General features: G+C 43.6%; 1 protein-coding gene across 1 annotated transcript in view; it reads left to right on the top strand.

Moving 5' to 3' along the window:
• Window positions 1-9,186: 9,186 nt before the first annotated feature.
• LOC123746667 (putative methyltransferase DDB_G0268948) overlaps window positions 9,187-24,791 on the top strand; it is a 29,416-nt gene continuing 13,811 nt past the window's right edge. The window contains exons 1-4 of the mRNA XM_045728332.2: window positions 9,187-9,307; window positions 14,019-14,176; window positions 22,496-22,598; window positions 23,633-23,734. Coding sequence (XP_045584288.2) covers window positions 9,194-9,307; window positions 14,019-14,176; window positions 22,496-22,598; window positions 23,633-23,734 — 477 coding nt within the window. The 5' untranslated portion in view covers window positions 9,187-9,193. The remainder of the gene's footprint in view (window positions 9,308-14,018; window positions 14,177-22,495; window positions 22,599-23,632; window positions 23,735-24,791) is intronic.

Genomic DNA, 24,791 nt, shown 5'->3' with positions numbered 1-24,791 from the left:
ATGGGTTCGTATCCTGGCCGGGGAGGATTTACTGGGCGCAATTCCTTAACTGTAGCCTCTGTTTAACGCAACAGTAAAATGTGTACTTGGATGAAAAAACTATTCTTCGCGGCAGGGGATCGTATTCCAGGGACCATAGGATTAAGGACCTGCCCGAAACGCTACGCGTACTAGTGGCTGTACAAGAATGTAACAACTCTTGTATATATCTCAAAAAAAAAAAAAAAAACACTATTGTTCTATGAAGTCGACTTAACTTCCAGACATGTATTTTTCTATAAGTCTTAAATATTTTCTGGCTAGTTATGTTAGATATTATTAGAAATACGTATTCTACTTGTTAATATAATAAACTAAATTTGCGATCATTTAAGGAGAGAAGTGCGACGACTGGATCACTGTGTACAGAAGGTTGATATGCCAACAAACACTTTCCAGACAACAATATATCTTGGATAAGTCGCTCCACAACATTGACACCTGGACCGTTGACTTCCTATGAGGCCACATATTTACTTATTTCATAATGGAAGTATATTATTTATAGTAAATATATGTTTTCTCGTGTTCTGCATTAAGCACCAACATTATAGTGAATAAATATACCATATTTCTTCATTATTTAAGTAATGCTAGGAGGCTTTGAGTAGCTTTGGGTCATTAGGTGAACAGAATCTCCAATAGATGGGGCGAGAGTCGCGCTATCTCTCGCCCGAGCGAGAGTCGAAACTTATTTTAGAATTGATATATCTTTGTCCTCCAACAAGATATATTTCCTTTGGTGCACTCACAATAACGAGCATATCTCTGTCTTTCTGAAGGCATATAATATTTTAGGCTTTATAAGCGTATCTTTGTTAATTACACACTATATTGGGCAAGTGCGTAGGCTTCTGCATTCCATGACCGACAAGCTACTGAATGCCACTATAAAAACGTATGTATCTTCACTTGAGCTTTATATATGTCTATGTTAAAGTATTTAAAATGAAGCTTATATTTCTATCTTTCTTGAGACAAATAAAACATATGTGTTTATTAATGAATTTACGTGAAATAAGCATTGTTCTGAGAGAGTTGCTCTGTCGATCAGTCTGTGCGGGGTCGGAGCTCGGCGATTATTAAAACACATGTATCTTCATTAAAACTTTATATATATCTATGGTAAAGTATTTAAAATGAAGCTTATATTTCTATCTTTCTCAACACATATAAAAACATTTGCGTTTATTAACGAATTTACGTGAAATAAGCATTGTTCTGAGAGAGAGTTACTCCGTTGCTCGATCTGTGCGGGATCGGAGCTCGCCGATTAGAAAAATACACGTATCTTCGCTTTAAATACAAATATGCCCATGGTAAGGCATTTAAAATGAAGATTATGTTTCTATCTTTCTTGAGACGTATAAAAATCTTACGTTTATTAACGATTCTGCGTGAAATAAGCATTGTTCTGAGATGAATATTGCGGATTTCCGGCTCTACGACCGATGAAAAATGCAACTTTTATACAACTACAAATATCTTTAGTTTTACTTTAAATTTTGTCCTGAAAGAGTTTTCATATATAGATCCAGTTTCTGCCGTTCTTCTGACATAAAAAGATCTTTGGTTTAATAAGTTATTAAGATGTTTTCAACAATATTACTAGGGCGTTCACAGATTCTAACATAGGCGACCCTTTTGGAAACGCAACACATGGGTTGACCTGATTGATATATGGGTCAGATTCCATTAAGGTTCGGAACAGTACTACCAGCCTAAACCATACCAACTCACCATATTCACACACTCAAACTACCACAAAGATGCATTTACATTTTTACAAGGATTTTAAATTCATTTTTACAAGAATTTTAAATGCAAATGCATTTATATTTTTACATTTTTACAATCGATCTGTGAGAATAAATTATAAGTAATATTTATTACGGCCAACTTGTTTTGAGATCTGTAATGCACAGAGTATTTTGTTTTTAATTTATTTATTTATATATATACAAGAAGGTACATTGGGATTGTGAGGATACATAGCATAGTAATTACATTCTTGTAAAGCCACTAGTACGCGCAGCGTTTCGGGCAGGTACTTAATCTAAAAAAAAAAAATCTTAGAGAGCTACTTATTAGTGCTTCCCTGTCAGTAATGTTTTTACCTGAGGGCCACTAACGCTCAGGTGGCTGTACTTGAGGTCGATCTCGAACCCATTGTTGATGTGACGACTTATACTGAATTTTGTAACTAGCTCATCAAGATTGTAACTTGCTTAGCTAAATGAATTGTGGGGTTCAGTCCCTGAGCCCATTATGTGCCTCTGTAACCCTATCCACTATCGCCCACAAGATGGGTATGGGGTGCATAATAAATGAACTAAACTAACTAAAACTAACGTGGATGAAAAAATGTTTACCAACCCACACACTATAATTATCAAACTAGTGGTTGTGTGTGGTTTGACCAAACCACACACAATCGACTTCATAATGGTCCGGGACGGACCAAAACGTCGTAGCCTCTTCAATATTGTATATGTTCATCTCTCAGAATGTTCGGCAATATGTTTATTGTTTGTGATGTGTGTCTATATATGTATGAACACGTTGTACTGAACGGGGTGAGAATAACTTGAGCTACCTCATACCTTTATGTGTATTTTACCTCAATAAACTTATTTCAGTTTCAATTTCAATATCTAGTGTGTGGTTTGGTTACCGCCTCATGTGATCGCCATATTTTAAGGTCGACTACAAATATAGAAACCCCACACACAGATAAATTATACTGACTTTCTAGATTACCATCAAGGAGACTATCAAGGAATGATTTTTAGTAACAAGCTTATGTCCTGCTACTCTATTCTATATGAAAGATTACAGTGTAGATAAAAAACTAGCTATTAGTTCATCTAATATTCTCATCTCACAGGATGATTAGTCATACATGGAATCAGGGGAGAAAATACCTGCCTCTATACAAAAAATAAATTAAATTTGACCAAATAATAACTTAATGATCTTAGTAAGAGGTAAGCACCGAATCATGGAAATATTAGATAAGATTCAGGTAAAGGTACATATATTGAAAATGAGTTATACAAACATTAATAGATAGAACTCGTACATACAATGCCTGAAGCCACTAATAAGTACAGCGTTCCGGGCAAGGTGTGGGGGACAAACTTAGACTAAAACTTAATACTAATTAAGACTAAATGCTAGACTAAAACTTAATAGTACATGTATTATATTACAATTATCTTTCACCAGTTTCTATAAGATTCCTCTCAAATAATGTCTTTGTTTTAACAAACTTAGGTATACATAGCAATGTGCTGCTTCCCTATTATATATGAAAGATTACACAATGTCAAAGAATGAGCGAAGAACTGGAAAACACATCATAGGGAGTAGAGGGGAACATTGCATGAAAGCCTCATGACAAAATTTCAAAAATATGCCGAAAAGGAGAAAGGGAACAAGATGAATGACACAGGCTATAAAATGAGCATTTGTTGATTTATACAAGAAGATTTATACAAGAAGATGTTGTTGATTTATACAAGAAGAATATTGGGTTTATGAGAGTATATATATAAGAAGTTGAACCAAAACAAAGGACTCTGTAGGACCCTTAATAGTTAGTTTAGTTCATTTATTATGCACCCCATACCCATCTTGTGGGCGGTAGTGGAAAGGGTTACAGAGGCACATAATGGGCTCAGGGACTGAACCCCACAATTCATTTATTTAAGCAAGTTACAATCTTGATGAGCTAGTTACAAAATTCAGTAAAAGTCGTCACATCAACAATGGGTTCGAGATCGACCACAAGTACAGTTTCTAAATTAAGCAACTGACATATGTGGAGAGCCTAGTGTCACAATTGACATGTTTGTCCTGCACACCGCCCCCCATCCAGTGGGCAGCGGTGGAGAGGTTACAATCACTTAGTTACTACCTACAGTTAGCAAACTGGGGATATTTGGCTAAAATTTCTGGTAGCAGATCATTTTGAATGAAATATTTACACATGGTTGGAACCCTTAACAGATGAGACTAACCAAGTTATAAAGGACCACAAAAGAGCAGCAAATGCTCTAAATTAATATTTTACATCAGTGTTAACACTAAGAGGGTTAGATGACATCCCATCACCCACACAACTGTATGCAGGAGGTGAGAAGGAATTTAGGGATATACCCATAACATGCGAAATAATCAGGAAGAACATTGACAAACTGAAAGACTCAAGAGCCTGACCGCTAGGTGGACAGCGTTTCGGATTCGTATTCCTGAGGTTCCGGGTTCGATGCCCGGTGGAGGCGGAGACAAATGAACAAAATGTTTGTTTTACCCCTGATGTCCCTGTTACCTAGCAGTAAAAATGTACCTGGGAGTTAGACAGCTGTTACGGGCTGCTTCCTGGGGGGGGGGGGGGTGTAATAAAAAGGAGGCCTGGCCGAGAACCGGGCCGCGGGGACGCTAAGCTCCGATAACATCTCAAGAAGATAGCCCAAGATGTGAATGGAATTCAATCCAGAGTTATAAAGGAATTGGCAGAAGAACTATGCCTACCGCTGAAAATACTTTTCACAAAATCTTTGGACCAAGGGATAGTCCCCCCTTGAATAGAAATATATAAATGTCACCCCTATTAAAAAAAAAAGGCAGAAAGAGCTAAACCGAAAACTACCGGCCTATCAGCTTGACATCACACAGAGGCAAGCTCACGGAGAGAATCATAAGGGTGGGAATCATTCACCATTTTACAGTGAACAATCTTGTACAATCGACACAACATGTGTTTGTTAAAAACAGATCCTGCCTTACAAACTTGCTCACATTTTTGGAAACGGTAACCAGCTACTTAGACAAAGGACTTCCGGTGGATGTGGTATACGTGGACTTTGCTAAAGCTTTTGATAAGGTATCACATGAAAGACTAGCAAGGAAATTACAGGCCCATGTAATAATTGGTAAAATACTAGAATGGATAAAACAATGGCTGAACAAAGAAAACAAATTTTTATGCTAAATGGAAACGAATCTGACTGGAGAAATGAAGTGAGTGGGGTACCACAAGGGTCCATTTTGGGTCCAAGCAACCTGCTCTCGCACAAGACAGCACATATATGACTCATTGCTTATAGTCACTATTTCGCCTCCACTGTTCTTCACTGCGTTAGTGCCAAGTTGTAGTGCAGCTAATTCTGCATGTGTGCAGCTAAGACAGTTATTCAGTCTCACACTTGTGGTCTGTGTGCATATGTTGTCTTTGTATATTCTACAGACTGCTGCAGTGAGACCTGTTGACATTTGAACAGACCCATCAGCGTAAGCATAGTGCTCGTGAGGCTGTAGGTTATTTATAAAGGAATCAATGGTTTCAAGTGTTGTTGCTTTCAGGAATGATGGGGTTTTCTTGCTCTTTTTGTTGATGAACATGTAAGACACTTGTATTTCAGGGTACAGATATAATGGGATACCATTGGCTAGTACGCTGGATACAATAGGAATATATAGTTTAATGAGATTGGCAACAATGCTACTCAGCCAGCTGGCATATAGGTTGCCCGCTGGTGCGTTGGCAACACTTTCCCGCCTACAAACAGCACTAGTCAGTTTTTCTCTAAGTAAAGTAGTAAGTAACTTCTCTAAGTAGCAAGGATGATATTGGATCCCTCATCACCCTTACACAGAAGGTAGTATTGAGCTGCTCAATTCTATCACATATGGTTGAGAGTGTGATAGAATCAACCCGTTCTCGCACTTTCGTATAGTCAATATTGACTTATTAAATACGTGCATATGTGACATACTAAACATACTACTTTACCTTGAAAAGCTTCATAGAAAACACCGACCTTACCTAAACTTCTTGGTATGTTAAGATAAGCATCTTATTGCTTCAGCAGGAATTCTGAAAAAGAATTTAGAATTCCTCCCTCATGATGATAATTCTTGCGCATCTGGAGCCAGATTCACGAAAGCAGTTACGCAAGCACTTACGAACCTGTCCATCTTTTCTCAATCTTTGGCGGCTTTGTTTACAATTATTAAACAGTTAATGAGTTCCGAAGCACCAGGAGGCTGTTTAGAACAATAACAACAGTTGATTGGCAAGTTTTCATGCTTATAAACTGTTTAATAAATGTAAACAAAGCCGTCAAAGATTGAGGAAAGATGTACACGTTCGTAAGTGCTTTCGTGAATCTGGCCCCCGGAGGTTCCAAGAATTATCCTCATGGTTTCATTCTGAATTTTCTCACACCGCCTCACTTCCTTAAACACATTCCTCCCCACGAGCCGCTTGCTCACGGTGACAGCACTGATGTGTGGTGCAAGGTCTCCCAAAGCCCGCACCGCACTCCCGCCACCGCTCTCCAACCCTCAGCCTCTCAACGCTACCAACCTAAGGTAGCTGTTGGTGTCGTTACTTTAGATTTACTTTTAGTGCAAGTGATTGCACTATTAATTTAGGGTGATTGGTAACTCTAGATTGTGAGCTTCTTTTACTATATGCAGGATTTCTGTAATAAGCTGGGGCCAGATTCACGAAAGCACTTACGCAAGTACTTGCGAACGTGTTCATCTTTCCTCAATCTTTGACGGCTTTGTTTACATTTATTAAACAGTTTACAAGCATGAAAACTTGCCAATCAACTGTTGTTATTGTTATAAACAGCCTCCTGGTGCTTTGGTGCTCATTAACTGTTTAATAATTGTAAACTAAGTCGCCAAAGATTGAGAAAAGATGTACAGGTTCGTAAGTGCTTGCGTAACTTCTTCGTGAATCTGGCTAAATGATTGGAGCGAAGATTTTGAGTCGTTATGAATAATGACATTATGTAAATTATTCTCAATTGTATAATTTATGGCCTCTTTCAGGGCATGTAATTGTTTGCAATGTTGAGCAGCCACTATTCATGCTCCAGTAAGCTTCATGGTTGGTAGTGTAAACTGCTGGAACACCAGAGCCTCTTTCTTGATCAACTGATCCATCTGTGAAGATGTGAGTCGTTGTCGGTCTTGAGATGGTTTCCATTTGTTGTTCTATGACTGCTTTGAGCCTCTGCGAGTCACATGCTGATTTTTGAACTGGTAATCCTTCAATGATTATCTTTTAGACTAGATACTTCCCATGGAGGAGGCTGCCGAAAGTGTTAATATGGTCTATCTTCCCCTTTGTTTTTAATGGTCCATTTCAAGTCCACTTTCTCTAGAATCTTGACCAGATTATCCGTTCATGCACTTGTTCTATATTGAAGATTTCTCTGAATTCAAGTTCAAGTATGTTTATTGAGATAAGCAATAAATACATCTCAAAGGGATAGAGTAGCTTAGGCTATTTCTACCCTCCATTTCTCTGAAGCGATCTGTATACAGGCAGCACAGTGTAGCTGAAGCATTGGAAAGCTCGAAGGCTTTTTCAAGGTCCAGAAAAATAAGGATTCCAGGTGTGTCATTGATGTGATCCAGGAGGGAGGTAAGGCATTCTGTGGTCCCAACACCTTTTCTGTAAGCAAACATATTTTGGTGCAGTGGATTGGCTTTCCATTCAATTCGATTAAGAACCATTCTTTCCGTAGTTATAGCCAGACAGCTTGTTAATACACTTTCGGGTTCCACTGACTGACTATCTCGTCACTCAATCTTCTACTGAATAGGTTCCAACGACGCAGCACTGAGTCACTCATTAAAATATTTGTTAAAAATTTAAATTTCATCAGATCAATCTGGTAGTGGTTTTAAAATAAGCGCCTTTAGATTGCACACAATTTGATACCAAAATGAAAGATATAACATGAAACTTGATGTCCGAACACTTGAAAGATTATAAATAGGCTTTTGGTCAAAATATTTGTTAAAATTCTATTTATTGTTCTATTATCTTGGGACTTTAATGAGATGGGTCTTGGATTTCCTGGGGCTTTGGGGTTTGGAATGGGAACTATAATTCTACTATTCCAGGAGAGTGGCCGAGTTCTTGTCTCCCATATTCTGTTGATGAGATTCAACCAAGGTAGCCTCCTCATCTTTTTATAAACATTATTTTCTTCACTTACTGTCGTATACGACCTGGGGTGGGGGAGGTATACTCCCCCCGACCTGGGGTGAGGGAGGTATACTCCCCCCGACCTGGGGTGAGGGGAGGTGTACTCTCCCCGACCTGGGGTGAGGGGAGGTGTACTCCCCCCGACCTGGGGTGGGGGAGGTGTACTCCCCCCGACCTGGGGTGAGGGAGGTATACTCTCCCCGACCTGGGGTGAGGGAGGTATACTCCCCCCGACCTGGGGTGAGGGAGGTATACTCCCCCCGACCTGGGGTGAGGGAGGTATACTCTCCCCGACCTGGGGTGAGGGGAGGTGTACTCTCCCCGACCTGGGGTGGGGGAGGTATACTCTCCCCGACCTGGGGTGGGGGAGGTATACTCCCCCCGACCTGGGGTGAGGGAGGTATACTCCCCCCGACCTGGGGTGAGGGAGGTATACTCTCCCCGACCTGGGGTGGGGGAGGTATACTCCCCCCGACCTGGGGTGAGGGAGGTATACTCCCCCCGACCTGGGGTGAGGGAGGTATACTCTCCCCGACCTGGGGTGAGGGGAGGTGTACTCTCCCCGACCTGGGGTGAGGGGAGGTGTACTCCCCCCGACCTGGGGTGGGGGAGGTGTACTCCCCCCGACCTGGGGTGAGGGAGGTATACTCTCCCCGACCTGGGGTGAGGGGAGGTGTACTCCCCCCGACCTGGGGTGGGGGAGGTGTACTCCCCCCGACCTGGGGTGAGGGGAGGTGTACTCCCCCGACATGGGGTGGGGGAGGTATACTCCCCCGACCTGGGGTGGGGGAGGTATACTCCCCCGACCTGGGGTGAGGGAGGTATACTCCCCCGACCTGGGGTGAGGGAGGTGTACTCCCCCGACCTGGGGTGAGGAAGGTATACTCCCCCAACCTGGGGTGAGGGAGGTATACTCCCTGACCTGGGGTGAAGGAGGATACTCCCCCGACCTGGGTTGAGGGAAGTATACTCCCCCGACCTGGGGTGAGAGAGGTATACTCCCCCGACCTGGGGTGCGGGAGGTATACTCCCCCGACCTGAGGTGAGGGAGGTATACTCCCCCGACCTGGGGTGAGGTGTATAATGTCTCAGTAATGTTACAAATTGTATTTGTTGTAATTGTTAGAGTGGAGGACAATGGCTGATATGACGTTCTCAGACCCGGAGATTGTGAAGCATTACGTCCGCTGCCGCCCGGCGCCTCCTCACAGCCTCATCAACACAGTCATCAACTTTCTCAAGGAAAAAATGGTGGGTGTTTTAAGTTAACATTTGTATTAATATCTTTACTATAAATGAGAATCATTTACATGCGCGGACTCGCAAATATAATGCCATACGTTTACCTTAAAGTTGGTTGGTAACAGAACAGAAAGTTGGTAAGCCTAGTAACAGAACAGGGGCTAGATTCACGAAGAAGTTACGCAGACACTTACGAACCTGAACATCTTTTCTCAATCTTTGGCGGCTTTGTTTACAATTATTAAACAGTTAATGAGCTCGGAAGCACCAGGAGGCTGTTTATAACAATAACAACAGTTAATTGGGAAGTTTTCATGATTGTAAACTGTTTAATAAATGTAACCAAAGCCGTCAAAGATTGAGGAAAGATGTACACGTTCGTAAGTGCTTGCGTAACTGCTTCGTGAATCTGGCCCCAGAACTTTAACAGAACTAGTTAAAAGGTACTCATCAATGTTTACCACCGTAATAAGAGGCAAACTTTTCTATTATGACAATAGATTCAAAGAAGCAAAAGAAAATATGAAAAACACATGGTAAGCCATTTCTAACATCTTAGGAGCTAAATAACAATTACATAACAAGCAGATAAAATTCTCCAAAGATGGTTACACACTTGCAACAAACTTAGAAAAGGTCAATGAATTCAATAGCTTCTTTTCATCAATTTGTGCTAACCTTGCCAGAAACATTCCAGAGATCTAGACACATGTTACTAATATCTTACGGCAGCTATCCTAACTCTCTACTCCTACCAGTCAGCCCGACAGACATTATATACATAACTCAATCACTTAAAACAAAATTCGGGAACATTAGTGAAATAACATCTATGGTATACAAGAGTGCCTCCAATGCCTTACAACTGGGTGGACAGAACTTCGGATTCGTAGTTCTGAGGTTCCGGGTTCAATTCCCGGTGGAGGCGGAGACAAATGGGCAAAATGTTTCTTTCACCCTGATGCCCTTGTTACCTAGCAGTAAATAGGTACCTGGGAGTTAGACAGCTGCTACGGGCTTCCTAGGGGATGTATAACAAAAAGGAGGCCTGGTCGAGGACTGGGCCACGGGGACGCTAAGCCCCGAAATCATCTCAAGATAACCTCAAGAAGATGCCCTTGCACCACCCATAGCTCTGCTATTCAACAATTCTCTAGTGTCATACTTTTCCAGATATCCTTAAAAAACAAAAGTAACTTCAGTTCATAAAAGAGGCGAGACAGCTGACAAACAGTTACAGACCAATATCAAATCAACCTATACTTTCAAAAACATTTGGAAAAATTATTTACAAACAGCTCTACTCCTGTTGGAGTAGGGGGGCCGGCCGGCCGAGCGGACAATAGACTGGACACGTGATCCTGTGGTCCCGGGTTCGATCCCGGGCGCCGGCGAGAAACGATGGGCAGACTTTCTTTTACCCTATGCCCCTGTTACCTAGCAGTAAATAGGTACCTGGGGTGTTAGTCAGCTGTCACGGGCTGCTTCCTGGGGGTGGAGGCCTGGTCAAGGACCGGGCCGCGGGGACACTAAAGCCCCGAAATCAACTCAACATAACCTCCTACTTTGTAAAATTCAACATATTAAGTCCCTGCCAATTTGATTTCCGTTCCCAAAAGAATACCAATAATGCCATTATTAGTCTGCTTAATATAATCTACTAAGCCCTTGACAAAGATGAGTGCCCAATTGGCCTCTGCATTGACCCGAGAAAGGTCTTGGACGTAGGTTCGAATCCACGTCACGGCCCATGTGGATTTGTTCTGAGAAAGGCCTTTCATGCTGTAAATCATCATTACCTCCTACTTAAACTTCATCATTATGGAATCCGAGGCCTTGCTCTGAACTATCTTCGATCATATCTTAGTGACAGACACCAGTATGTGGCCATCAATGACATAACCTTCCCCCACTCTAACATTAATCGTAGGAGTGCCAAAGGGCAGTATCCTAGGGCCTCTTATATTTCTTATAGTCATCAGTGACTTGCCGAATGTCTCCAATGTTCTTAAACCAATAATTTGTTGACGATACTACCTTCATCAGCTCAAACCCAAACCCACATTCTCTAATATTGTAAATAACGAATTAAACACAATTCTGCTCCCTTACTGAACTCCTTGGACATGTTAAATATCAAGTCTCTGCACATACTCTCAAGGGTTCTCTACATCTATAAAACTCTGAATTGCAATGCCAGTCCGGACCTTAAGCACTTCCTATGAGGCTGTAATAGAACTCACGGTCACCACATGAGAAACAAATATAGCTTTGATATTCCTTGAATAAGACTCAACCAAAGCAGAATTGCATTGCAAACCAAGGGTTCCAAATTGTGGAATGACATCCAGTGTTAATAAAAAGCTGTACATTTCCCAACGAGTTTAAAAGAGAGACTAAGAAATATTTACTTAATATCATGTATCAGGGGGAAGACAAAGAGCAGTCTCTCTTCGAGCTCCACCAGTGACACTCCGTCACTGCTTTCTTTACAGTATCTTAACTGTGGGCTCTGTACTCACTTTCCCTCGTGATAAAGTCGGCGCTTAACCCCCGTGTACACCAGGCCCAAAACACGGGGACCTCGTAGCACCTTTGGGGGACTCACTAGGCTACTTTCTGTCCCCAGAGAACAGGTGGTGTCTACCTCGGACACCTGGCTATCCTGTGATCATTTGGGTTCTCAGCTGCGCCCAGCGCGGAAGAAATGACTTCAATTCTCTGCGCAAGTCCTCTTGAACATGAGGCTACGTTCCTCGATTTCATAAATTTTTATTCCCTAGTCCTCTTGAACATGAGGCTACGTTCCTCGATTTCATAAATTTTTATTCCCTAGTCCTCTTGAACATGAGGCTACGTTCCTCGATTTCATAAATTTTTATTCCTGACCTCGAGTGGTCAGTACCTTACGGTCAGGCTTTCCACATATAAATTGACGTAGCATAACCGTAGTGAAGATACATATAAACACAGCGTTTAAAACTTAAAAGAACATTTACGGACCAAAGAAATACATAAATAATTAATAATTTGTCTTGGATATAGCGTCTATCACGTCTGCAATCAACGGCCGCTTTCGACCGTCATTAATATTAACGTTACTCTATTCCCATGTACAGTCTCAATGTATTCTACCACTTGAGGGTATACATATTTAATGATAAATTCTTACGCGTTCCCTTGAGAACGCCTATTCGACAAGGAGGGAAGGGGAGGGCGGTTTACTTAGCTAGGAAATTATGATGTCTTCAGTGATTTGTAGTTCCCATGTGTCACCAGCTCACTGAAGTTCCGCCAGCACATCCCTGGCTGCTCTCTGGCGTCATACTTATCCTCTTCCTTCCTTGGGTAACACAGACCCAAGGAAGTACTTAACTTAGTGACCCCACGCCCATCCTCTCGACCCACATGGGGAGGAACACATTCTGCAGGGCGTCCAACGCTGGTGTCAACACTGGATTTCCCTTGACCCTCATCGTTCTGCGAGATGTACCCTTTTCCCCGGCAGCCTTATGTCAGTGTCCAGTGCACTGATTCACTGCCACGGAACCTGTACACCTGTTGATTGACGGTTGAGAGGCGGGACCAAAGAGCCAGAGTTCAACCCCCGCAAGCCCAATTAGGTGAGTACGGAAGAAGATATTACGACGGTCGGTTTCACTGCCTGGGTCAGTTTCGATACAGGGCTCCATCACAGTCTGTTCACTATATTCACTATCTTTATAGGGTAACCAGAGATATTCATTTCTGTTACACTTACTCGCCTCACTGGATACTATAGATTTGATCAGCGTCAACAAACGAGGGCCCACAGCCACTTCGTTGGCACAGTTGAATAAAACACCCTTTGTAGGGTCACAGTCGACGTTCCACTTGCCTCTCTCCAGGTGAAAATCATAAGGAGCGCTTTCCATTAAGCTAGGCTCTAGGAGGCTCGAACCGTGGCCCCCACGCGTGTGAGGCCGAAGTTCTAACGACCGAGCTATTGAGTAGTTTTAATATGGAAAAATTCCAGAAGCAACATCCTGCTGTCAAACTGGATGTTTTTACTTTCGAATTTTCAACTCTATCGACTCGGTTGATAGAGCTTCGGCCTCACACGCGTGGGGGCCGCCGTTCGAGTCCAGGGGCCAGATTCACGAGAACACTTACGAACATGTACATCTTTTCTCAATCTTTGGCGGCTTTGTTTACAATTATTAAACAGTTAATGAGCTCGGAAGCACCAGGAGGCTGTTTATAACAATAACAACTGTTGATTGGCAAGTTTTCATGCTTGTAAACTGTTTAATAAATGTTATCAAAGCCGTCAAAGATTGAGGAAAGATGTACACGTTCGTAAGTGCTTGCGTAAGTGCTTTCGTGAATCTAGCCCTCTAGTCACTTACCAACCCACATAAAGCAAGCTTACAAATAAAGAAAACGAGCTTATATCTCAACTTATACACCAACTCAAACATTTTTCTTTCCCTCATTCCTAGTTACCTAAAGACCAGAGTTCAGCACCACGGAAACCAATCCACTCTCATAGGCACCTACATCTGCATGCTTCCTTTATGTCTATTATGTTTGTGCCTACCATCGTATATTAAGTCACACGCTGGAAAAATGTAATCCATTAACTTCAATTGTTGTAGTGGCACACTAATACCAATGTCAAGAAATTTTAAAAGCAGCTAATTATGTATGTGTGTGTGTGCGTGCGTGCGTGTGGCCGCAGAAGACGCCGCTAGAGGTGTGTGTGGACGCCGGGTGCGGGTCGGGCCAGAACACAGAGCTCTACAGCCGCCACTTCACCCGTGTCTTGGGTGTGGACGTGAGTGATGCACAGATCGCTGCTGCCCGGAGCAACAGTCAACACCACAACGTCAGCTACAGGTTCGTATCCAGTCAAGTCTCATGTAACACACTTAATCTTGCTTTACTCTCTCTTATACGTGATACAAATTTTGATTTATCCCGAAGAATCGTTAACAGTTTTCTATATTAATTTTGTCTCAGAAACGTATTATTAAGACAAACTAAAATAAATGTGTAGATCTCAAATATTGAACTATTATGCCATTAAAGTTCCACATTCATCACAGACCCAATTTCTCCATGGGAAGTGGCCTGGGGATGTTTATAATCGCTAATATTTCTAAAGTATTGAGTAAGTAAGTAATTATCAAAAGAAGGCACCAAACCAGGAAGGCTATGTAGCACCATCAAATGTGCGGAATAATCAGAGGGCGCTAAATATCACCAAGGATGCCAATACGAGAACAGAAACGCATAAGGCGAACGACATCAAAAGTATCCGAGTCACCAAGAATACTCTCGAGAGACAAGCGACCACGGGGGATGGTCGGAAAACAAGACACACGCTCGTCCTGGAAGTCAGGACATTCAACAAGGATATGCACGACCGTAAGAGGGACAATGCAATTAGGACAATAAGGAGCAGGGCGGCGCTCCATCAAGTGATCATGAGTCAAGCGAGTATGGCCAATACGCAACCTCGCCAGAGCCGTTTCCCATTGCCGGTTACGGTGGCAGGAGGACGGCCACGAGGAGACACAACTTTTAAGAGTATATAGTTCGTTACCAGTAATAGACGACCAATAAGCCTGCCAATGGGTAAGGATGGAGGAATTGATAACCGGCTATAAGTCGAAATAAGGAATACCTTTACGAGAGATGGGACAAGAGCAGACAGCTTCCCTGGTAGCAGCATCCACATGCTCATTTAAAGAGACACCAATATGGCTGGGAACCCAACAAAACTCAACCGACTTAAATTTACTGTGAACAAGAAACAGCCAATGCTGGATCGCGACAACCACTGGATGAACCGGATTAAAGGATCCGAGAACGATGAGGGCACTACGAGAGTCAACAACAACGACAAAGGAAGATCGACAACGAGAAAGCAGGAGACGAAGAGCATAGAGAATGGCATAAAGCTCTACTGTGAAGATGCTAATCTCCGGAGGTAAGCGACACATATAAGTGCAATCAGGAAAAACAACAGAGTAGCCAACACCGTCTGCAGACTTAGACCCATCGGTGAAGACGGAAACGGAGCAGGAGTAAGAAGAAAAGTGCTCAAGGAAAAGGCGTTTTAGAACCATAAGAGGGGTAAACGCTTTAGTGATGCGGATCAAGGATGTACAAAACTGCGGAAGGGGGACTCTCCACGGGGGCAAAGAAGGAACACGAGGAGAAATATTAGAAATACGAATGGAAAGAGAATCCTGCAAGCGAGATAACCGGACAGAAAGAGGGAGGTGGTGAAGAGGAACAGCAACATCAAGAGGGGTAAAAGGTAAAGCACGACAGAGGCGAGAGGAAGGATGTTGTAAGGACCGCGCAAGATAGCGAAGACAGTAGCGATCACGGTGGTTCTGGAGAGATAGGAACCCAGTGTCAACATACAAGCCAAGGACAGGAGTCGAACGAAAGGCACCAGAACTGAGGCGCAACCCAGTATGGTGCAAAGCATCAAGACGGCGAAGAGTAGAAGGAGAAGCAGACGAGTAAGCAGGGCAACTATAATCGAACTTAGACAGGACGAGAGAGGAATGTAAAGTGAGGAGAGCATGCCTATCTGCCCCCCAAGAAATATGGGACAATACCTGAAGGAGGGTAAGGGCCTTAGAGCACTTAACATGGAGGTAAAAGATATGGGGAGAACAAGACAAACGAGTGTCAAAGAACAACCCCATAAGCTTTGCGGAATCTTTGTACTCAAGGGGATGACCATAAAGCGACAAAGAGGGACGAAGAGCAACTCGTTTCCGAGTAAAAGTCATGGCACAAGTCTTAATAGTAGAGAACTTGAAGCCATGATCGGTGGCTCAAGACGACACAGCATCAATCACAAGTTGAAGCCGGCATTGAAGGAGAGGCGAATCATCACCCTGACAGCAAAGGTTAAGATCATCGACATAGAGAACGGAGAAGACGCCTGAAGGAAGAGAGGAAAGAAGACCATTGAGGGCAACCAGGAAAAGAGTAGTGCTCAGAACACTACCCTGGGGCACACCTTCGTACTGCTGAAAAGAGGCAGAGAGAGCGATATCAAGCCTCACCCGAAAGGAACGATGAGAGATGAAGCTGCGGAGAAAGAGAGGGAGATGACCATGAAGGCCAAAAGAATGAAGCTGGGATAGAATACGATATCGCCAAGTGGTGTCGTAAGTCTTTACCAGGTCAAAAAGGACAGCAACAATGGAGGTCTTCGCAGCAAAAGCAGTATGAATACAGACCTCCAAGTTCACCAGGATATCTGTAGTGCTGCGGCACTTGCGGAAACCAAATTGAGAAGGGGAGAGGAGGTGATGGTGTTCAAAGAACCACATCAGACGAACGTTAACCATACGTTCAAAGAGTTTGCAGACACAACTTGTGAGAGCAATAGGGCGAAAGTCCTTAGGGGATGTTCCCAGAGACCCTAGTTTGCGAACAGGGAGGACAACGGCATCGAGCCAGTTCTCAGGGACTGACGACGACTCCCAGATCCGATTATACAGAGTCAGTAAATACTGAGACGTGCACGAAGGGAGATGGTGAAGCATCTCATAATGAATGCCATCTGAACCGGCCGCCGTAGAACCGCAGAGGGCCAGGGCAGAACGAAGTTCAGAGAGAGAGAAGGGATCGTTATAGGGAAGGCGAAGATGAGTACAGAAATCCAAAGGACAAGATTCAAGGGCAGGTTTACGAAGAAGGAAAGATTGGGGAAGATGAAAACCAGAGCTAACAGAAGAAAAGTGGGAACCCAGTTCGGTAGTGACCTGCAACGGGTCCACCACAAGAGTACCACGGAGGTGAAGGACCAGTGAGACATCGGGAATGAACTTACCCGCTATCTTGCGGATACGCTTCCAGATCTGTGGCAGAGGAGTTTCGGACGTAATAGTGGAGACATAAGATGCCCAACAATTACGTTAAGCCATACGGATGGCCCTACGGGCCACCGCACTCGCTTTCCGAAATAAAAGAAAAGAATCGGCCGTCTGCCGGCGGCGGTGTCTCTTCAAGGCTGCACGCTTACAGCGGACAGCCCGAGCACAGTCCATATTCCACCAGGGAACGCACTTCCGTGGGCCCCAAAAGGAAGAGCGAGGAATAGAGCGGAGGGCAGCGTTGAAGACGATGTCATGAAAAAGGAGGAGAGGCAGAAGGGAGAGGTCAGAGAGAGCAGCACTGAGGGTAAATAGGTTCCAGTCTGCCTTAGCAAACTGCCACCTAGGGAAGGAGAGTGGGAGGGTGAAAAGAGAAAAAGGTAACAAGGATGGGGAAATGGTCACTGCCATGGAGGTCATCAAGAACCTGCCACGTGAAATCTAAGTAAAGAGAAGACGAGCAAAGAGAAAGATCAAGACAGGAAAGGGTGCGAGTCCGAGAGTCCAAATGCGTGGGCTCACCAGAATTAAAAAGAGACAGGGAAGAAGAGAGGATTAACGGCTCAAGAAGGCGACCCCGGGTGTTCGTCAGAACATCACCCCAAAGGGAATGACGACAATTGAAATCACCCAGCAGGAGCACAGGCTCCAGCAAGGAGTCCAGTAGGTGTTTCAGATTGGGAAGAGAAAGCAGGACACTCAGGGGGAGATAAATGGAACAAACGGTGCTCCATATCATCACAAAGATACGAGCAGCAGAACAATGGAGAGGAGATGGAAAAGGTAAGGGGACGAAGGGAACATCAGAGCGAATCAAGAGAGCAGAAGAGTTAGGAGCCCCAGCAACAGCTGAGGGGGGGGGGGGGGAAGGAATAGCCATGAAAGCGACCAGGACGAGCACCAAGCATCGGCTCCTGGAGACAGACACAAAGGGGCAAAATCCGCGAAATCAGAAGCTGGAGTTCGAGGAAATTGGCGTAATAACCACGAACGTTCCATTGAAGAATATACATTGACGAGAAGAGGAAGGACAGCAACAGAGAACAACGAAGAAACAAAGGCGAAAAGGGAACACAGCACGTTAAAGAAGCGCAGGATTAGGGTCAGGGTCAGCAAAGTCCGGGTTAGGGGGCATGGGTAAACTGAGTAAAGAAGGAGGGAAGGGAGCTAGGGGACCGACCAGGGGCGGACAAGTAGGGGTCCAGAGGAGGAAGAGGGGGGCATAACCGAGGGTCAAAGACAGCAGCAGGAGGGACAGAAACAAGGGGACGCACTTCAGCAAGGGCACCAACCGAGAGGGAAGCGGGGGTCAAAGAGACCTCCATAGCAGGAACAGGGGGCGTAACCACCGAAACGGGAGGGGACGGAGCGAGAGAGTCAGAAGTAGGGGGCGAGGAAGAAAGCAAAGCCTTTTTACCCACCGGGGAGGAGGAAGGAGAGGAACCAGGCTTACGCTTCTGACTCAAAGAGACTGGTGTCCCAGCAACTATGTACTGGGCAACGAATTCCAGCGTCTCAACAGAAGCTGAACGAGAGCACACACGACGGCCGTTGGGAGAGCGATGGACATCAGCCCATACCGACAGGCAGCGTGGAGAGCCAATAGACGGAGGAGAAGGATATGAAGGAGGATCGGAGGGAGACGATGAAGACATAAGACATATGACAGACCGGGCAGGAAGAAGGGGAACCCCAGACAGAGGACCAGGAGGGGGATCCTTTGGGACAGAACCTATTGGAACAAAGGGGGCGGTGGGCGTATCAGGGTCCAAGGCCCGGAAACAGTTTTGAGTCTGAGGAAGGTGGGAAGGACGAGGCGAGGAAGAGCGCAAAATGTGAGCATAAGAGACGTTAGCATAAGGTGGGAGCCGGCGAACCTGGCGCCTCGCCTCAGGAAAAGATAAACGCTCCCGGTGCTTCAAGTTGAGGACGGCTGCCTCAAGCTTGTAATGGACACACGCACGGGAGAAGGTAGGATGGGCCTCACCGCAGTTGAGGCAGCGAGCCTGGGGAGAAGTGCACTCTGACTTAAAATGACCTTCGCCTCCACACAAAGGACAGAGAGAGACAGTCCCAGAGCAGCGGAGGGCACCATGCCCAAACCTCCAGCACTTGTTACAGAGCCTAGGAGAGGGAATGTACTCCTGGACGGAGCACCTGGCACCAGCAAGAATGACAGAGGGAGGAAGGGTCCTACCATCAAAGGTAATCTTCACAACCTGAAAGGGTTGGCGACGACGACCACGAGGGGGACGAGTAAACGTGTCTACCTGGAGGACAGAATGGTCTTGGGCATCGAGGACATGCCGAATATCATCGTGGCAGTCCTGCAGATTCCGAACACTGGTCGCAACATGGGGCGGGAGCAGAATAGTGCCAACACTGGCATTCAACCAAGCATTCTTTGAGACCCGAACAGGGGTCTCGCCAAGGCAGGATAAGGCAGCCAAGCAGGAAGCTTCATCCTGAGAAGGAGCAGCAACGACACGTGTACCGAGACGAGTGGGGTTGAAGATAACAGAGGCATCCATGGAATCAACAAGATGCCGATGGAGGGAGAAATCGTCAGGAGGCATAGAATCAAGAGGGGTGAGATCAAAGTATTTGGCCCATGAAGCGGGACCAAACAAGGCTTGATACGCATCAGTACGGGAAGGAATCAAGCGAGTGTGGCCGTGGCGTGGACAGCGTTGAGAACCCCCAGAGAAGGAGGGGTTAAAAGGCGCAGTAGTCACAACAAGAGACTTAGCCGCGCCAGGGGACGAAATGTCACCACTGGGGGCTTGAGGCTCGACGCAACCACAGAAGAGGGAGGGGAGCCGAGGGAAGAAGTCAGGAGGGCCAAAGGAGGAGCAAGGTCGGGGCCCAATGCAGCGGGGGCTACAGAGCCTGGTCTTCCAATAGTCCAACTCGGGGGCTTGGTCACCCACCCCACGAGCCTCAGAGGGTACAAGAGAAACATTCAACAACATAAATATGAAGAGAATTTTCATCCACGAATGTGCCCCCACACCCACCATGGAGCCACAATTAGAGGCAGGACACCCAACAAGAAGCTATCACCGATCATGCCGGGGCCTCCTAGGGGTGCGTCGTGAGTATACGCCCCACAAACGCCACCTTTAGAACCGACAGTCCGTCGAGATCGGGTTCAGTGACGAAAGGAGGATTGACAATAAAAGGTTCCCCTCGCTCTCGACGTTGGGTACTACAGTTCTACGGGTGCAAGAGTATGCCTCCTCAAGCACCCAGGCGTCAAAATAGAAGAAGTCCAAAGGAAGAACCAAAACAAGAAACGGCAGGTCGGCAGGAGACGACAAGCAGATAGGAGAAGAGGGGGAAGAAAAACGAAACAGAAGGAAAAGTCGTTCAGCACAATTAGAGAGGACAGCAGCAGGAGCACAAGGCTACAGAAGGACAGAGGACTGTCCCAAGGAGCATCACACTCCGGCAGCCGCCCACCAAGCCCCCCTCACGGCAACAACGAGCTGAACAGGGAGGGGGGGGGGGGGATCTAAAGTATTGAACTCAGGCGTACCCCAACTTGTCTATGTCCGCCCTGTACCCCACACTATTCCCTTTGCAAATTTGGGTGAGGCTAGCCACAAACATCTAGCCCCTAACTCTGGACAGACAGACCTTCTCTCTTGTAGAATAGACTAAGGGAGGGGGGAGGGTTACACAGCATTGCTTGAGTCTGTCTCCAATCTATCCATCTATTTATCCATCTATCTGCCCCCCTTCCCCCTCTCTCCCTTCTATCAAAAATATATATTGAGAAAATCCGTAGGAGCCGTGATAAGGATTCGAACCTACGCGGGGATGTTCCCACGCACACGCCCTAGTCAACCAGACCAAGAAGTGGTCAACAGGATTGCAACCTGGAGCTCTACTGAGCTCACAAGGGTTCCACCACCCCACACCCTCCGCATAGGTTCGAACCCTGATCACGGCTCCTACGAAGATTTATAGATAGATGGATATGTGGATGAATAAATATGGTAGATGGATAGGCGTATAAGTGGACAGATGGAGAAATAGGTGGCGATAGAGATTATATATATAAACAGGCAAACGATTTGCATAATATACATCATCTTAATATAAAATTCTTCTTTAATTTTACGTAAAATTCATGACGTTACGAATACTTCTCGTATTCATTATCAGTCTAAAAGAATACAATTGTATTAAAATAAGCAGCAAACAAAGGACTCATATTGGACAAAAAACTATCAAAAGAAGAGATTTAAAACGACACAAGTTACAAAACAAAACACTATTAAACTTACGTGAAGTGATGAAAAAAAGTTACCCTAGATTTTATTCAAAACGATACTCAAAGTTTAATAACAAATTATAATAATAACTACACAGATACAGAAATTTTATATAAAACGCAAACAAATTTAAAACCGTTATAAATAATTAATTAAAAGCTTGTAAGAAACATAAATATTGCACAAAATCTAAATACCAAAAAATTGTATTATCTCTTAATTACACAAATACAACAATACCAAATATCAACACTTGAAATGAGTAAAAAAAAAAAACACACACAATGGAAGGGAGACTAAAGCAAATAATAAAGATCTCAACATTAACTATAAATCAAAAACCTGCAATGAATTATACAGTTAAACAGTTGAACCCTTAATATTTCGCAGAGGCCACAGCTGCCAGGTATATAAGGATTCAATTATTCTTAAATCCGACTGTCCATTCATGCAAGTGTTAATAATTTTAAAATCGGATTCCAGCAGTAAATAATTCACCTCATAACAATCATTTCTAATCCCTTAGAATCCTGGCTTAGATAATGGTAATCCAGTCCTAATTCTGTGCTCTAGTATCTATCTATATAGATAATAGTATCTATATATGTATTATTGTTCCAGTTGTAATGCTGGATACATCGCAAAGTTCCATTTGGAACTTTAAGGTTAGATAGGAGCCAGATTCACGAAAGCACTTACGAACGTGTCCATCTTTCCTCAATCTTTGACGGCTTTGGTTACATTTATTAAACAGTTTACAAGCATGAAAACTTGCCAATCAACTGTTGTTATTGTTATAAACAGCCTCCTTGTGCTTCCGAGCTCATTAACTGTTTAATAATTGTAAACAAAGCCGCCAAAGATTGAGAAAAGATGGACAGGTTCGTAAGTGCTTTCGTGAATCTGGCCCCCTAGAGCAATAATGAATTACTATTATCCGTTATTGATATTACTCTTAATATTTGTCTTAACACTGAATATTTTACAATTCGAGTCAAAGCATTTGAAATATTTCAATGCTTCAATAGAGTTGGTCTGGCCGAGCAGTTACCCGTAGAGAGTGCGTCCGTCGACCTGGTCACCTGCTGCATCTCTGTACACTGGTTCGACTTGGATGCCTTCTACTCAGAGGTTTAGATGAGTTGACTCATATTTACTTTACTCATATTCTCATATATTCACATTAACTCATCCTGAGTCCTCACCCACACTGGTGACACGTAATCTTATACTGACGTTCCATGTATACTCTTACACCAGTGACGTTCCATGTATAATCTTACACTGACGTAGCCTGGAAATTGACTGATTTATCATAGTTATCCCTACGAAAGCTGTTTAGAAAATATAAAGTTAACCTCCAATATTAATAATAAATTCATCATATTTTTGACACAATCACATAAAGTTAAATGCACACCTTAATGTTATTTTCCACGTGTCATAAAAAATATTACATAAAGAAAATCACACTAATGGGATATACATCACTGAGAAATATCCGCTGGTGCTGTTCGCGTGTCCTCGCCGGCACGTCCTCACGCTAGGCTGGTTAAAGCAGCGGCCGTCCTTCCCAGACAACCCGTCCTCACACTAAGCTGGTTAAAACAGTGGCCGTCCTCCCCAGACAACCCGTCCTCACACTAGGGTGGTTAAAGCAGCAGCCATCCTCCCCAAACGCATTCATCAATTTTAACATACTGTATATTATAAATTACTTTGTTCTCATAAAAAATAATATTATTATACATAAGAATTCTATGTATAGTTAGACATAATTAGGTTCTGAAGGGATTATTTGTAGCTATAAGCTCGTGGGTGAAGCATTTACAGCAACCCGTCCTCGACTCAAGTCCATTACATTCAGCGGTCGACCCCACAGACGCATTCATAAATGTTCACATGCTGGTCATTCAAAACAGGAATTTTTTCAAATATAAATTATTATTGTTATATATTAGTATACTGTGCATATTTAGGCATTGGTTAGGTTAGGTGTTTAGGTTCTGTTGGCGATTATTTGTATTTAAAGGCTCCATTTTCCGTAGTCTGTCGTTGTTCCTGTAGATTTAGCCACTCAGAATGAAATGGCCATGTAGCACGGGCTATGGTGAGCCCGTAATGGCGTCAGCCAGAAGTTAATATGTAAATGTATTTGGCAACAGGTGAGGCGAGTGTTGAGGCCAGGCGGGGTGCTCGCCTGCTACAGCTACCATATATTCTCACCCATCTATCGCGGCAAAAATTTAAGTCAAACTTTTGAACAGGTAATTGTTGTTCTTTTAGTTATTAGATCTCGTTAAATGTATTCCCATCTGGGGTAAAATAATATATCTCTGTACATTTCTATCATCTGGCGGCTAGTTTAGTGTTAGTTATAATGTCATGTTATAGTTTACGCAGGCGATGAGTCACAATAACGTGGCTGAAGTATGTTGACCAGACCACACACTAGAAGGTAAAGGGACGACGACGTTTCGGTCCGTTCTGGACCATTCTCAAGTCGATTGTGAATGGTCCAGGACGGACCGAAACGTCGTCGTCCCTTCACCTTCTAGTTAGTTTATATTAATCTTATACTTTCACGTTATATTTAGTTTATGTTAGTTATCTTTTAAAGTTGTTGTGTCATATTAATTTGAAGTTTTATATTATTTGTTTAATCTTTATTATATTATCTTTTAATGTAATAAAAATTAAAGTAAACTAATTTCAATTTAATTCACTCAAAATACATTGTATAATTGATTATTATAATAGGTGTGGGAACCGACCTGTGAGATTTATATTTATTTAATTTATATGAATTTATATTTACGTTAATTTATATACTTCGATAGCAATTTGTATAATGTTAAGTGGACTGTATTTCTGCAATAATCTCATAATCTCACAAATCGATCCTCTACACATTAGGGGGGTTTATTAAATTTATATATATGCAGCCAATCAAACTACAGTAACTACATACATTGAAGAGGTTCCTTATCTTATAGTACAGCAGGTTAGTCCACCAGGTATAACTAGGGTGTAGACACCAAATTATCCTCTTTGAGGTAGCTTCCATATCACCCAGTAACTGGTGCACAAATCTTGCTTCCTCGTCTTGACCTGTCAAAAGTGCGCTAGCTGTGAAGCCAGATACCTATATATGACAAGTATATCAGAGAAAACAGTACATGGAACATGAAGACCTGGCTTAATTACCTTTAGTTTGAGGCTTCCACGTAATCTAACCGGGTCACCCTATATCCTGACATTAATGGCCATAAATGAATGATAAACGGGTTTCGGATAGACTTAACTTGAATTGTAGACATCGTG

Source organism: Procambarus clarkii, chromosome 85, assembly GCF_040958095.1.
Source record: "Procambarus clarkii isolate CNS0578487 chromosome 85, FALCON_Pclarkii_2.0, whole genome shotgun sequence".
Lineage (NCBI taxonomy): Eukaryota > Metazoa > Arthropoda > Malacostraca > Decapoda > Cambaridae > Procambarus > Procambarus clarkii.
Note: the sequence above shows the minus strand (reverse complement) of the source record. Positions and strands in the feature narration are given on the sequence as shown.